The sequence below is a fragment of the Stegodyphus dumicola genome, chromosome 8 (assembly GCF_044657685.1).
Source record: "Stegodyphus dumicola isolate Sdum_Otavi_A_Nest chromosome 8, ASM4465768v1".
Taxonomy (NCBI): Eukaryota; Metazoa; Arthropoda; class Arachnida; order Araneae; family Eresidae; genus Stegodyphus; species Stegodyphus dumicola.
Genome location: NC_140775.1, coordinates 150,101,555 through 150,117,384, shown reverse-complemented (window position 1 = coordinate 150,117,384; position 15,830 = coordinate 150,101,555). Strand labels below are relative to the sequence as shown.

General features: G+C 32.7%; 2 protein-coding genes across 5 annotated transcripts in view; one reads left to right on the top strand and one right to left on the bottom strand.

Annotated features, from left to right (window-relative positions):
* The window catches only part of LOC118200183 (unconventional myosin-Ie-like), a 297,322-nt gene extending 289,434 nt beyond the window's left edge, over positions 1-7,888 (bottom strand). For 2 of the 3 annotated variants that reach the window (XM_085822568.1, XM_085822570.1), the window contains exon 1: positions 7,699-7,853. The gene's annotated coding sequence lies outside the window, so the exon portion shown is untranslated. Of the gene's footprint in view, positions 1-7,698 lie in introns of all 3 variants that reach the window. The other variant, XM_085822569.1, reaches the window with a different exon arrangement.
* Ih (hyperpolarization activated cyclic nucleotide gated potassium channel Ih) overlaps positions 1-15,830 on the top strand; it is a 274,094-nt gene that overhangs the window by 59,376 nt on the left and 198,888 nt on the right. For both annotated transcript variants that reach the window (XM_085822572.1, XM_085822571.1), the window contains exon 2: positions 7,853-8,084. In XM_085822572.1, the coding sequence (XP_085678698.1) occupies positions 7,853-8,084 (232 nt within the window). The remainder of the gene's footprint in view (positions 1-7,852; positions 8,085-15,830) is intronic.

Sequence of the window (15,830 nt, the reverse complement as noted above, 5' to 3'; positions counted from 1 at the left end):
ATGCAACAGAACAAGGATAATGACTTATATTCACTGGCAATAGCCATTGACATCAAGGGAGTCTTTGAATCCCATTGGTGGCCAGACATAACACATTTGCTGCAGAATATGGCCTGTTCCCACAGCCATTATTACCATCGTTCGCTCGGATCTTCAATGTCGAAGTGTACAAGTAACATCAGACAATGGCATTTATGTCAAAAATGTTTTTAGAGGGCGCCCACAGGGATCATGGCTAGGGCCGACCTTGTGAAATATAATGGCAAACTCGGCATTTCATCAGCAGAGCGTAGAATATGCTCGAATTATAGCCTATGCGAACAATTTTATGCTAGTTGTGACAGGAAGGAGCAAATTCAAAATGAGCTCTAAGTACTATCTCGATCTATTCTCCCAATGTGCCAGAGAACATAAGCTTCAGGTTTGGGACAGAAAACTAAAACTTAACTCATAGGAAGCAGCAGACAGCTTAGACGCAACCCAAGTGTTAAACTCCGTAGAATACTGGTAAAATGTTTCTCCCTATTAAAATATCTTGGGCTAATACTCGACAACAGACTTTCCAGGATGCCACATATCAGGAATCTTAAGACTTAGAATACTAAGCAACAATATGAGAATGATGACTTCACATAAATTGGGTTTTTCGTGTAAGCTACAAAAAATTTGACATAGAACCATTACAGAAAGAGGTATCACACACAGAGCGGCAATCTGAGGTGGTGAACTTACTTCTCACATGAGAAAGATACCTGCTCTCTATTCAGACAACAGCTACTACTTCAAATATACAGGTTCTACCGTACCACGTCAGCACCAGCCCTGCAACAACTAGGTCTGATAGTTGAAAGGGAGATTGTTGTCCTGAGGGTCACCAGGATGGGTCAAACCTCCAACACTCTGGGGTCATAGTTATCACCACTTGGGTTATGAGAAGCAAAACATCTGCATTTGCATCTTCATCCAGCTGCTTTTAGTCTCTCCCACGATATCAGTATAAACGACGAAAAAATTCAAAGCAACAATAATACCCTTTTTACGGTTGATATGAAGTAATTTTGGACAGGAAAAGATTTTGTAAAACATAGAAACTACCACTAGTATATAATATTCAACATTATAACTATGGAGTTTTCCCCGACGAGATGGTATATAATTCCGTTTGGTTCATGTCTGTGGTCGGAAGCCATCACAGCAGTGCAATCAATCACTCACTCGAAGTACTGATAATATAGTGTTTAGGGTATAAGAAATTATTCTATTTATTCGAGCGGGTTGTCGTGCGTAAATGATAGCACATATGTTTGGGAAATCGGGAAGACCCATGATTCAAATCCCAGCTACAATACAGCTGATTTTTCTTATTAAAAAAAATCCTAATGTCTCTGTATTGGCACCCGACTGAATTACAGTAGGGATTTGGTGAATTGGGTATTGTTTCCTTAGACAGATACAGCATAGAGAAACAGTTACAGTTAAACAATACTCTGAACTCATGAATTAATATGGATGCAGTCGTTTTGTTTGTTGTTCAGGTAGGGTGCGTATTTTAATATAGCAAGAATAATAATTTTCGAAGCAAATACAGTTTGAATTTTTTTATTTGAATATAATAGAGGGCATTTTATATTTTTTCATTGCTAGGAAACGCGAGAAATCAATTATATCCTCTTTATGATTCGAATCCAGGCCTTTCAGTACTACGAAAGCTACTTACACTATGAGAGCAAGCACAAGGAAATGCAGTATGTACAACTGAAGAGACGCACGCGAATACGGGTGCGCACAAGGAAATCCATACTGCATTTCCTTGTGCCTGCTCTCATAGTGTAAGTTACTCTAACAAATACGGGTATTTGTCCACCACATTCTTAATTCTCGCACCAATGTAAAGCGATTTTATTGTTTCGGAGGCAGAAAAATATGAAAATCAGTTGTACCCTTGCTGAGCTTCGAGTCAAGAATCCTCCAGCGTTAATTAAATGAGCTAACCTATAAGAAATTTTCTAAACTCCTTTCCGCATGTCTTCGTGGTGTCATTGGAAGCACAGTCGTAGCGCTTGCGAGAGGTCCAGGGTTTGAGTCCCAGCGAAAGCACGGCGCATTTTTCATCTCTCCTCCTTCAAAAAAACTTAATGACCATTAACATTACGAACAAGCCATTTACATTGTGACAGCACGCACGAGGAAGCGCGATACCTTTTTACAATGTATTTCAACAAAGTGATGCAAACATCAGCGAATTTAAACTTCTTATTTTGATGAAGTTGCAATGCGTAATAATGCAATTAGAGTAAAAATACATAACATTGTTTTTATTATTAACCTCAAAAGGCTATTAGTCTCGCGATACGATTTTGGGTTGTTTCACGTTTTATTCAAATCTATGGTCATACAGAAAAACGTACGATATTATTATTTCATATTTACTGTATCTGGTATTAATTAACAAACTAAACTATTTAAAAGCAATAGTTGTATAGTTCTAAAACGTAGAATATTTTTACTTTTTAATCTAATTGATTTAAGTAAAAATACATTTAATTTCTGATATATGTAGTTAAAAACATTAAATAGTTTTATGAAATATCATTACATAGTTTCTGCTTAATTCAAAATTCTGCTTAATTTAAAAACTGAGGCTCAGTAGGGAAGTTAGACAGAGTTAGGCTATTGCCGTCACCTCCGTTGCGTGAGCTTGTATTCCCGGAGTTATTGCTGGTTTTTTAAGTGGCATAACTGCATTTACTTTTTGCCGCTAGTTTTGACGTGGGTTTAAGAAACAGGAATTATCTGAGCCCTCTTACCTTAGTTCTACTACTTGTATATATCTTCGAATTTTTAATTTAGTTCTGTGATTTGAGTTACCGCTCAAAGGAGGGGTAGTGTGTTAGCGTCGAGTTGACGCACTGTAAATTTTAAAGAGTTAATAAAGGTTTTTTTTTTAAATCCTTCTCCTTTGCAGTTACTACTCTTACAGTTCTCACTTAGAAGTTAGAAAAACGTTAGTAGACCCTACACACTAAATTAGGTTTAGCCTTAAAAGCTTAAGAGAAGAGCACCATTTAAACTTTATATTTAGGCATTATTCATAAATAGATTGACTCATCTTCCAGAAAAAAGTTCTGTGTGCTTAGAGCAATTCCGACTAGATCATTCAAAATGTATAACTCTTTTTCGAATTAATGATAAGACAAAATTTGGGCTAACTCAAATACAACATTCGGGTTAGTTTGCTTATTAATTATGGTTAAGTGCGCATGATTATTGCCTAAGGATGACTGCCTTCATGGAAAGAAATTGTTTAGTTCCAAACCATTCATTTAACCAATTCGTTTTGCTGTCGTCTATCGAATATATGACGAAATTATTACAATTTTGCAATTTAGATCTTTAGGCATAAAACGTGTACTCCTTTTTGTTTCTCTTTCCATCGAAATTTAAAAGTAATACAAAATACATACTTTCAGATAAAATCATACAGAAAATCAGTCAAATGTTAACATTTAAAACATGTATAATATTCCAAAAATACACTTCAAATATGACGTTTATCAAAATAAGTTATCAGGAATTTCCCAACGTATGGATTCGTAGTGTAAGTGGTAGCACATCTGGCTAGCAAATGGAAGATCCGGAGTTCGAGTTTCAGCAAGGGTATGGCTGAAATTCAGTGTTTCTATCTCAGTAAAACTTATTGGTTCCACAAATATAGACATTTTACGGCAAGAGTTTTGATATCTTTGCTGGGTGGGTTCGGATCTTTGGTTGCTTGCATTTTAGGTCTATGAATCTAAAATATAATTTTTCTTCTTTTTTTCGGGGGGGGGGTGTTGCTGTTATACACTTTTGAGCAACTTACTAAGATTTTCATTATGGTTTATTAAGTTTTGAACAAAAAATTCCATACTTCTACATAAAAGTTTGCAGATATATTAGAAAACATATTGAACTTTGATAATTTCTCAATGCATATTTTCCAGTGAAACCAAATACTTACTTTTTAAATTAAAGTTCCGAATTTTAGAGAGAAAAAATTATTCATTTTGCCGATTATTAAGAATTTGCTAGTAAAGGTAAAGCAATTTGTACCTTAATTAATAAAGTTTAATGAATGTTTTAAAAATCTAGGATTTTTGTTTTTCTGAAACCATAGGTACAGGTACAGGTATATGTATAGAGGGTACTATGGGTCAACTGGTAAATGCCTTCCCATAGTAACTAACACTAAAAAAAGGCAAGCTTTATAAGGGTTTGAGAAGATGAGCTTCTGAAGCTTTCCAAAGGAGGTAGAGTTTACCTGTTACCGTACATCGTACACCCCGCATCCAGTGTGTATTAAAAATAATGATTTAGGACATAAAAAGATTATAATACAATATGAAATTTACAAATTAAGAACATTTGTTTTGGTGTAGCAAAAGTCTGTTAAACATAATGATATAAATATAATAAGTACTGGGAATTCAATGTTATAATGAACTGCACTAATAATGAATAAGTATTCACGCAGTCAAATCCTTTGAGAGTAACATCAAACAACATCGAAAGTAAGAACCTGAGAATTCAGAGATTTGGGGAATGCAAAAATTGGGAATACAGAAAATAATTTTGACAAGAAATCAACACAATTTTGTTAAAAAAAGTACTTGAAATGATATGTTGAAGCAGGTTATTACTGTTTATAAAGTTCATGAATGGAATCCTTAGAATACGTTCACAGGATTTAAAAGTTCATTAAATGTATGCAGCATAAGGAACTTATTCTTGACAAAGATATAGGATGTAGGAAGAGATTCTTTGAGTATTTTTTTTAACTTAGGAAGGATTCTGATATTTATCTTTAATTAGAAACCTTTGCAATACCAGGAGATCCGTTTGTGGGGATTTTATGGGAAATCCTCAGTTAACGAGCATGAGAAAGTGTAATGATCAGGAGTTCCCTGTACCACACGTCGGAGTTTGTTATACTTTTTGCGTAGAAATACGTGGGGAAGAGTCCGTGTCCTGTTATACAGCAGTTTAATGAAGAATTCAAGTACAGAGATGTTTATGAAATTATATAAAATTTAGGGTTTTTTTTTTTTTTTTTTTTTTTTTTTTTTTTTTTTGTTTTCGGAATTCTTCTACCTTAAAGGAGAAGTATTCTTAGAAAATTATGTACCTTATTTTGAGTGGCAGAGACGTGGTTCTTCAGTGCCTTATTTTGAGGACTTTATAAATGGAAGTATACGTTTGGGTTCTGCCTTTCAAGAAGCAGAGCCTGTATTTTTTTATTCGAGCAGCTCATACAGGAGTAGATTAAGATTCTTTATTTCCATAAGAGCTTAAATTTTCTGCTATTTTATATAATTTTGTTTCAAAAATTTACACTTTAAATTTTTTCTTTTTATACGTATTAGATATTCTTCCTGTTTATGCTGCACATATTAGTCATTATTTCCATAACAGCCTAGAATTTTCTGCTACTTTTATCTTATTTTATTTCAAATTTTACATATTAAGTTTTTCTGATTATATGAGTTTGCTGAATTTTTAAATTTAGTTGCTTTTTAAAAGCCGAAATTTATTTTACTTAGAAATCATATGAAGGTAAAATGTTTTTAATTTTTATATGCATAAACTGATACAATTAACTGCAGCCTTTGTATTTGCCTGCATTTTTGTTTTGTGGACTCGGTCTGCTCAAAATAATCCTATTTTTTAAACTTGTTTACGTTTTTGATGGTATAATTTTACAAATTTTTACACTGCATTCTGCGACCTGACATATTAAAGATACATATTTCTTTAATTGTTTTTCTGAGATTATTTTAAGTTTTAAATAAAATTTGTGTCTTTCTTGGTTCGGAAAGAGGTTGCTTTAATTGCAGCAATCCTCTGATGACGATGTAACAAAAGAAGTAAATTTTTTTATTTCGTTTATAGTTTTGGTATGTTTCGGTCTCTTTTTCTTGCAGTTTGCCAATGTTCGTCTGGTGTTTTGGTTTTTTTTCCGTATATTTATTCCGAATTTAATATGGGATGAATTTTAAACATATTATTTAATTTATTTGGCATTATTACCACCCCTTGTTGCTGCTTTCAGTTCTAAATTAGTTTTAAACTACTTTTTATTATTCCTATATGTAAATTCATTGTAGCCAATCTGTTTTTACTATTCAGAAATAAATTCAAGAGCGAGAATCTTGAATTTTTCATTTCTTTTAAATTCCAATAGAGTATACGTTTTTATTTAAACTGAATGACAAGAATAAATTATTAAAAGTATATATTTTAATAGTTTATTTAAAATACATACTTAGTTATTTAAAAATATGTACTTTTCTTACTTAATTAATTTTAAAAATGCTAACAATTATTTTTGAACTAAAAACGATGTTAAAACTTATATATCTTACTGTTTTGTAATGCTTAAAACTAAGTAACTTATTTTAACTGGTACCTGAAAAACGGGACTTAATTCTAATTTAAATACTTTGTTTCCAATGTGATTTTTCCCTTTAATTAGTAAAATTTCTCGTGTATGTTTTGTAACATTTCTAAGTGCTATAAAAGTTTAATGGTTAAATTTCTTTTTATTTGTATTATTGAAGGAGATTCAAAAGATTTCAAAACATTTCATTAATTCTTGAGTTATTAGAGTTTAAACAGCGTTTAAATATTTAATGTAATTAAAATTATTAATTTTAATATGAAATAATATTAAATAGTTTTATTTACTTACAGAACACTTTTGGTAATTTAATTAATATTAATGGTGGTGGTATATTTAATTATGGCAAAGCACACTAGGGCTATCTGCCTAAGGGGAGGGATGCCTTCGGGGAGGACTTTCTAAGGGAAACTGGCTCGTATACACGTTACACATGGGGGAAAGCCACGAAAACACCCATGCATCCAGCCCGTTCGCGAGATTCGAACCTCGGACCGAACTACCAGTGTTGAGCGACTTTACCGCTCGGCCGCTGGTGGGCCCAATTAATATTAATGTAATAATCTATGGAGCATATATTAGCAACAACAAACGTAGACTTTCAGTGCATTTCGATAATTAATTTTGAATTTATAGCAATTTAAAAGAATGTAAAATATGAAATGAGGAAAAATGTTAAAAGTATTAAGTTTGATAACATTTTACATGCTAATGAGGGCCGAAAAAATTTCGAACGTAAGTTCTTAATTGAGAACTCGGTATAAATTGTGCAGGCTAGATTTATTAACATACAATAAAGATTTGGGCTTGAATATGGCAAAGTATTCGTCTAAAGAAATTTTATCGGAGACTCAATGGTCTGTCTCTTTTAAAAATGTTAAATATTTTTTCCTTGATAATTTTGTGTTGAGAAAGGATATGTTTACAATCATTCCAAACACATTCCATTTCAAATCTAATTTTAATTTTTAACCAGATAAACATATCTGGTTAAAAAATAATAAGGTTTAATAATAATTTGGTTTAAATAATAAAACTATTTAAAAAGTACGGAGTTAAATAATTTCGGAAAATGTTTTTTGTTATTTTTGCAATACAAAATGTATAGTATAACTCTGGAATGTATAGTATAACAAACGTATAGTATAACGTATAGTATAACTCGGGGGTATAGTATAACTCTTTGCTTATAGTATAACTCTGGAATGTGTCCTGTCAGTTTATCTCTACTTCTATGAAAACAACAGAACATATTTACTCACTTTCAGTAATATTTCTTAGGTAACGTAGCATAGTAAGATCCTGTTGAAGTTTTTCCTCGAAAATATGTAATTTCGGAATACCACGGGGGTGCACATTCCTGTGGTCTTTGTTGAGTCATCAGTCGTCAAGTAAATTCAGTTTCTTTCATTGCAGGGGCCTGAGTGTCATGGAACAGGGGGGCAAGAGACCCTGCCTCCGCCTTGCCAACGGACGCGTGAACAGCGGGACGGAGGAATCGGGGGCGGAGGTGATGGTTCCGCCCCTATGTCGCCACGACTCCATCAAAATCTCCATCGACAACACCAACACTTGCACAGACTCCGTCGTGACGGCGCTCGGCGACCCTGTCAACGACTACATTACTCCGGAGATCAACTTCAGGAAGGTGAGTGCCTTACCTCTTCTACCAATGTTCTTCCATCTTTCTTTTTCCCTCCATAAACTTGCCAAGAGATAAATTTCTAAGCATATTTCGGGAGCGACGGGCTTAAGAGCACCTGACTGCTCTCATCCTTGCTGACTTAGCAGTGTACGGGTACAGACTCTGATGCTCGATCCTGCTCAGATTCACCTTTTTCACGTAATTTTCTATCGATACCGGTTTAACTTCTTGATGCAAATACGCCAGATTTCGATTTATACGGGTACTTTTATATGATTTTGTCTAAATATGGTTTGGAAGAAAAAAAATCAGTTTGCTTTTCTTTGCTTTATTTTGATCTAACACGATTGTTTCTATTTCGTATTCTTCAGTTTGTACGATTGAATTTGAGCGAACACGAATTTTTTTTTTTTTTTTTTTTTTTGTTCTAAATTAAAATCCGAAAAAGTGATTTTATTCTTGGAACTGGCATCGATAATGAAGGTGCCTCTTCCGTTAATCCGTTAATTACGTCCTGTAAAATGGTCGTGACTATGAAAATATGCATTTTGTACTCTAAAATCCTTAAAACCACTCCAACATACAAAAATAAATTTCTCAAATTTTACTCTGTAAAAAAAAAGAAGAGTACTCCATTATGTTAGTCTAGAAGAAAAATTAGTTGATAATGCAGGCGTAAATATAAAATGAGCTAGTTGTAATAGAAATGCATGAACAGGATTTATGGCTGGTACGTTTATTTCATCAAATCCTATTCTCTTAAAGTTCTGCAGGCCAAAAAATGTTATTAATATAGAAAAGATAAAATACCATTCTAATAAGTCAAAGAATTATTAAAAAAATTTTCGCCTTTAATTTAACATATAAACTTTACGAGATACAGCAACAATCACAAAATGTTTTGCAGAGGTTTTGTTTAAATGCTTGAAAACAACGAGAACTTTTCTTAATTTTTTAATCAAACTTTTTGACCAAAAAATTTAAAGAGCAATTCAAAATAATAAATGCTTTTCTTAATAATTTAAACATTTATTTTTTCAAATAATATACATATAATTCATACAGTTTAAGATACGTTTAATTTATAATATATCTAGTTGATAGTTTTTATGAACTTTCGAAATTAGCATAATAACTAATAAAAGGTGTTATGCCTTAATGCCTTATAGTACGTATCTAGACAAAGAATAGGTTTTTTTGCAAACCTTTGTACTATATGAACACAGATTTAGGTATAGTATATATTTCTTACAATTTACGCCTGAAATATACTTTATGTTATGCTCAATAGTTTCTTTTTGAACATGATTTGAAAGTGCACATGTATGTATATACTCACGGTTATGGAATGGCATGGAAAGACTGCCCAGTTGCGTTAAGGACTTGTATTTTGCTTTGCTATTGCATGAATCAAGTTTAAATGTCACTTATAACAAAGTAAAACCTCGGTTAACGAATTTGATTCGTTCCCGAATGCCATTCACAAACGAAATGTTCATAAACCGAAACAATTTTTGCCTTTGAAATAAATGTAAAATGGATTATTTTCTTTGTGGACTATATGTGATTACTTATTTAAATGTTAAAATATTACTTTATGGGCAAGTTCATCACCCAAAATGGAAGAAAATTAGTAATTATTTAAAGAATTAAGAACAATTATATACAGATAAAATAGACGGAAACTTACTTTAACTTAACTGTGAAAAGAGGACGCATAAGTAGGAAATGAAATGAAAACGTTCCTACCATAAAACCACCAGATTTTAAGGAGGCATTTTATTTTACCGATTTTTGTCTCTAAGGCCCACTAGATTTTGCCTGATACTCAGTGAGCCTCTTTTTCTTGGAGGGTTTATGTTTCAGTCAAAATTTGTGCAATGTGATTTATTATTGCCTATGTTTGAAAATATTTCTAAAGCGAGACCTGGCATCGTCATTGAAACTGCTTATTCTGTAAATTGCTATTGATTTATCTTAAAGAGAATAATATTTGAAAACTTCGCATCTTACCTCATTTAGCACAAATTTCACCGATCAGAGAACTAAGATCATTTTTCTTCTTCTTTGGAAGCTATTTCTTTCACAGTCATCTTTTGTTGTTGCTGCCTGATCACCGTGTGTTTATTGTTAACTTCCTAGACCATAGTTTTACCTAGAAGCATAATGTCACAAATAAATAAATAATAATAATAAAAAACATGTCCAAAATGTCGAAATGCTCAAACTCTTTGCCTGCAATCCAATCTAGTCATAATTTCTTTCAGGTCGAATTAATGGTTCTGCAAGTCGCCTGCTGCCAGGCTTCGTTAATGAGAATCAAGCAATGGAAATATTAAAATGATGTTCTAAGTGTTTAAATGAAGTCTCCAAGCGTTAATTATGTGGAACTGGTTGCCTTCATATATTTCTGAAAATCAAATACTGTTGACCTGAGTGCTCTTAAGTCGAAACTCGAGACACCATGCGTCATCTGACACATTTCTTGTTTAGATCATTATTTCTGGAAGCGAACTCTTCGTGAAGTGAGGCGTTCGTGATCCAAGGTTCCACTGTACATTTTTTTCTTTAATTTTCAAATATTTATTTTGGCTGCTGTCACCAGAACACGACTTAATTACAAATTCATGTTGGGTAATTAATTATTTATAAAAAATAAAATGTTTCTGTAATTCTCAATAAATTTGCATTACCTTACAGTGAAAGCGACCCCTGGTTCGAGAACTTGTGTAACAGGTGATAAAACCTTGAGCCGTAATTGTGTTTAGCATATTGAGTGTATGTGTCAGCTTATTGAGTGAGGTGATTATTATGATTTTAACTTATGTGATTATAATTTCCGAATGCTGACAATGCTAAAAAGAGATAAAGTTCAGAATTTGTTTTATATGGGTAATGATGTACAGACTATTAAGTGTTTTGAACCAGGAACATGAAAATTCAGTTAAGCTCTCTGCTCTCATCAGGATTCGAACCACGGATCTACCACTTGTTAGTGCTAGATGTTAACCACTTGCGCCCCCAAAATATGCTGGACTAAATGATAATTCTTTACAATGCGAACCACTTGCGCCACAAAAATATGCTGGACGAAATGATAATTCTTTACAATACTCTGCGATAAACCAATATATTTGAAATAACCCATGGACACCCACCTCTTTAGCATTATTATAACAATTCATTTTAACATTGTGTTGCCAGTATTAATTATAATTATCTCATTACGTTTGCTTGTTTATTAATTATGTTTATCTCCTATTTTCGTTGCAACAAATCAGATGTCCATTTATCTTGTGAATCTCAAATTGTATTCCGACTATATTGTAATCTACCTATGCCCTACACCATTATTTTTAATAAATACTGGATGCGGGGCGTACTGTGGAATTGCACGATGTACCATAATAGGCAAACTCTAGACCTTTTGAAAAGCTTCAGTCTATGCAAATTCTTATAAAACTTTGAATTACACCCCCCTTTTTTTTTCAAAGAGTTAGTATGGGAAGGCATTACCAGTTGACCTATGGTACATCGCTGGTGTCCCCCATACTTTTACCTTTATAATGCAGCTCAACGAAATACTTTCGGTAAAGAAAAGGTCTTAAAGAATTCTGAAATTAGTTCTATTTGCCGTTGCGAAAATATCTTTCAGATTTCGAAACTGAAGCTTTATCGTCAATAGATTACGTTATTAAAGCTGCAGTGCCAAGTTTCTTCCTCAAAGGAAGAAATATCTAACCGTTTCCTCTGAAATGTTTTGAGATAACTCATTAAATAACAGCAGCCGTGAAGAAGAGACAGGATGGTGGTAGTTTCAGTATTCCGTTAGAAGTTATGTTCCGTTTTAAGGAATGGAGGTATTTAAAATTTGTAAAGTAGAAATTTCTCTTGAGAAGTTAGTGACAAAGGAAGAGAAACAATAACCTTCAAATTTCAAGTTTTCTATTAGAAATTGAATTAAAGATAGGCAAAGATAATAATGTCAAGTGGTACTATAATTTATGAGGTCTATCAATGTACCCAGAAACATTGATTCAAAAAATTATTTTTATAAACTTTCTATCGATGCTATTGTTTTTATAAAGAAATGTTTATAGTAGGGCTTGACAAATAACTGATAAAATTTCGTCCTTGCTTGGCGACGATTAGTTTGTATCGAAAGAGTAAAAATTATTTATTTGCCCTTTATTTATCAGCGATATGTATCCCGCAAATAAATTTGCTGTTACGACATGGAAACAGTTGCTGGTTAAACAAGTAAATCACATTTGCATTTTTTTGATTCAGTCTAACTTTTAGTAAATGTTCTAAATTCGTTATTTTCCTAAACGAACTTTCTGTGTTGCAACAGTGAAAGCATAATGACTTGTACAAAAAATTTACTTAACAAAAAACAAAAAAAAAAAAAAAAAAAAAAAAAACCTCTAAAGTTGTTTTTCCGCCGTTCATATTTTTAATAACTTACCGAATAAAAGTTTATTCGTATCACGCAATACGAAGATAATGCAACAGGCAGCCTAGCCTTTTCATTAACTGGCATAGATCATCCAAACTATTGTTGGCGTAACTCTTTCTCTGGGTTACATGTAATAATTCCATTATTGCAAAGAAATAATGGATATCAAGTATAAACAAAGTGCCATTACAGAGTTTCTAACAGAAGAAGAAAATTCTGTCGGTATCCACGTAAGCTACACGATGTTTACAGAAGCGATATTGTTGACATAGGCAATATGCACAGACAGATTAAGACGTTTAAAGAAGGAAACTGTAAAACTGAAGATAAACCACGCAAATGCAATTCAATGCAATCTTAATTTTTCGGCAGAGGGGTTGATAGTTTGTTTCAACCATATCATAAATGCATCGCTTGTAGTGGAGTTGTACTTTCGTATAAAGTAAGAGTTAGTTTAATTAGTATGAGGATTACGAGCGATTTATGCCAGTTAATAAAAACTTAAGATGACTATTGGATTACTTTTGGTAAGGAGTGTCTACTTTCAAAGCCTGAAAGTGCTTTCTTAAGATAATGAAAAATATTCAGTTTAAAAGCATACACTAAATCTTTCAAAAGCACTGCATAAGTAGTCTTGATTGCTCTTTAGTCGCGGACTCATGATTCTGATTTAAGGGAATACAACCCCTATACTGACAATGTTAAATTGGCCATTTGCGATGTACCTTTTCTCAAAATCTGCCGTAGTTACACGCTTAAAATTTTTTGTGTAATTAAAGGATACCTATTTGATTATATTGAAATGAGCTTTTGAAATATTTTGAATTTTAGAGTAATTTACAGAATATTTTGTTAGACATAGTAAAATTTAACCCTTTTCTCACACAAAAATTTTTTAAAATTATGTTTTCATAGTTTATCACAAAAAGATCACTTCAGTAAATATTAGGAGACCTAATAAATAAGCCATAAAAATTTTAGATACCTGTGAGTAGTAGTTCCCGAGAAAAGGTACATCGAGTATAAAAAAATCACGTTTGGAGAAAAACGCGTTTTGTGTAAAAATCCTGATTGGTCAAAGCATTCGATGACAAATTAAAACTATATTTTTTACAGTTATAATTTTCATAGAGATTAAAGAATATTATTTTTAGAAAGATAAAAGTGTAGAGAATTTGAAAATGTAAAAATCCGAAATCACAATGTTTTGAAGATTTTTGGGTTCCAACACCCTTAAGAAACGAAGTGAATAGGGTAGAGTTTCAGATCATAACATTTTAGTCATGGGATTACGTTTAGTAAAAATTTACAAAACTAAAACGTTTTTTTCTTTTCTTATGCAGAAATGACTCGAATAGTGACCGTTATTAGTGCAGGATTTACGTATAAGCTACACAAGCTAGAGCTTAGGGTCCCGCTTTCTTGGGGGCCCCTAAAAACCCTCTAGGTATCCGAAAATCATATTTGGCACTGACATATAATATATAGACTTATAAAAGGCCCCATATCTCAAATAGATTACGGCTTTATCAAGTCTAAGTCCGGCCCTGATCATTATCCTAAAACGTCTTGTATGTTTGGCTATTATAAAATGTATTCGACGTTGAAGGCTGTTTGGTGAATTATCACCAATTCCTTAAAGTACTAGAAAGTCAGGAGAAGAGTGTAAAGAACCCTTTATTAACTCAAAGTTCACAGTCTGCACCAACTCGCGCTTACAAAAGCCAGCACTTTTGGATTTACTCTAAAAGTAATGAATAACCTAAAAGTAAGGAAGTTAAGTATAGCCTAGGCTTCACAGGTTAACTATTGCGCAAGCTGTTTCTGACCCGGAAGTCAGTGTAAGCAAGCCTAATGGCAAGAATAGCTCAATGCCACAGAATTCTAATGGCCAGAGAATCAAAAGTTAGCAACGTGGCCTTCAAGCAGCCAGAACATGCTCTGATTTCACCCAAAACTTCCTTTAAATGCTAACTTCTTTCTACCTGATTTGAACACGCGTACCCTTGTCATTTTGCATTCTGGCAAGAAAAAGCGTGAGCTGAAAGCGACAGTAATAGGAAAGCTGCTTAAACATAAAACAACTGTAAAGTAAATTAAATAAATTCCACAAACTTCTCAAATTACCATTTTAAGCAGCTTACGTAATGAGCAAAGTTGACATTTGCAAAATTATCAAAATTTTGGGATTCACACCTGTTTAATTAATAAAAACAAGTGATAAAAATATCGTTTTAGAAAAATTCGAATTTTAGCATTTCTACAAATAGATACATAATGTCCGTAGATGAATAGAAATGTAGATATATTAATCATAATAGTAATAGGTATGTTTTAGGAATTCGCATCCAGAAACTTATTTGTATAATCGACCCTAGCAATATTTCTATATAATTTCTAAAATTGTTTATTTTTGTAGAACTGAGAATGTTTTTCTTACCGAATTTTTTTTATATTAGACTCTTAGGAAAATATAAATGTGAGGAAGATCACGTGACCATCATTATTGTAATCAGGAGCTTGCTTTTTATTTGATCCATTTTTTAATCTACATGCATGGTTTTCTGACAGACCGTTCAAGAAATATTTTAATCGCGTTGTCTTTTTGGAAATGTTTGTAGACATATTATTATATATTTTGTCCTAATATATTTACGCAAAAGAAAACAGAGAAAGAAAAAACAATATATATATATATATTTATTAATTATGAAGCAATAATAAATATTATCTCAATTATTCTGAAAGTTATTTGCTCAGGAAGTATTACGTTCACATAAGCGAAACCTGTTTTCGTTAAATAAACTTTTGAGGGCCATTCGTCTAAGGAAAGGGGTTTCTTGAGACAGAATCTGCTAAAAGAATGCTATTTATATTACACTGGGGAACGAGAATGCCACGAAAGCCTCTTGCAACGATCGACTCTCCCAAGCAGCGTTTAAATTCTATAATTTTCTTAAATGCGTGTCAGGGTAAATTTAGATAACTTCAAACCAGTCAGGTTATCATCGGTGGGTAACTCATTACGAGTGAATGCTGAACATAAACAAGGGTAATAAAACCCCAGCAGTAAACATGTCATCGAATGGCAGACTCTTCCCTCGCTGTGTTGCGAAGTAGATACAAATTGTCCCTTATTTACTATTTCTTATTTCGTTGACAGGAATTTATTTAGTCTGACTAAAGCGATTCTAAATCAGTCCAATCTCTGCTTTTTAAAATCAGTTAAAATATGAAATTTATATATTACCAGAATTTTCTAGTTAAATAACCTGAGTTATACAAATTTT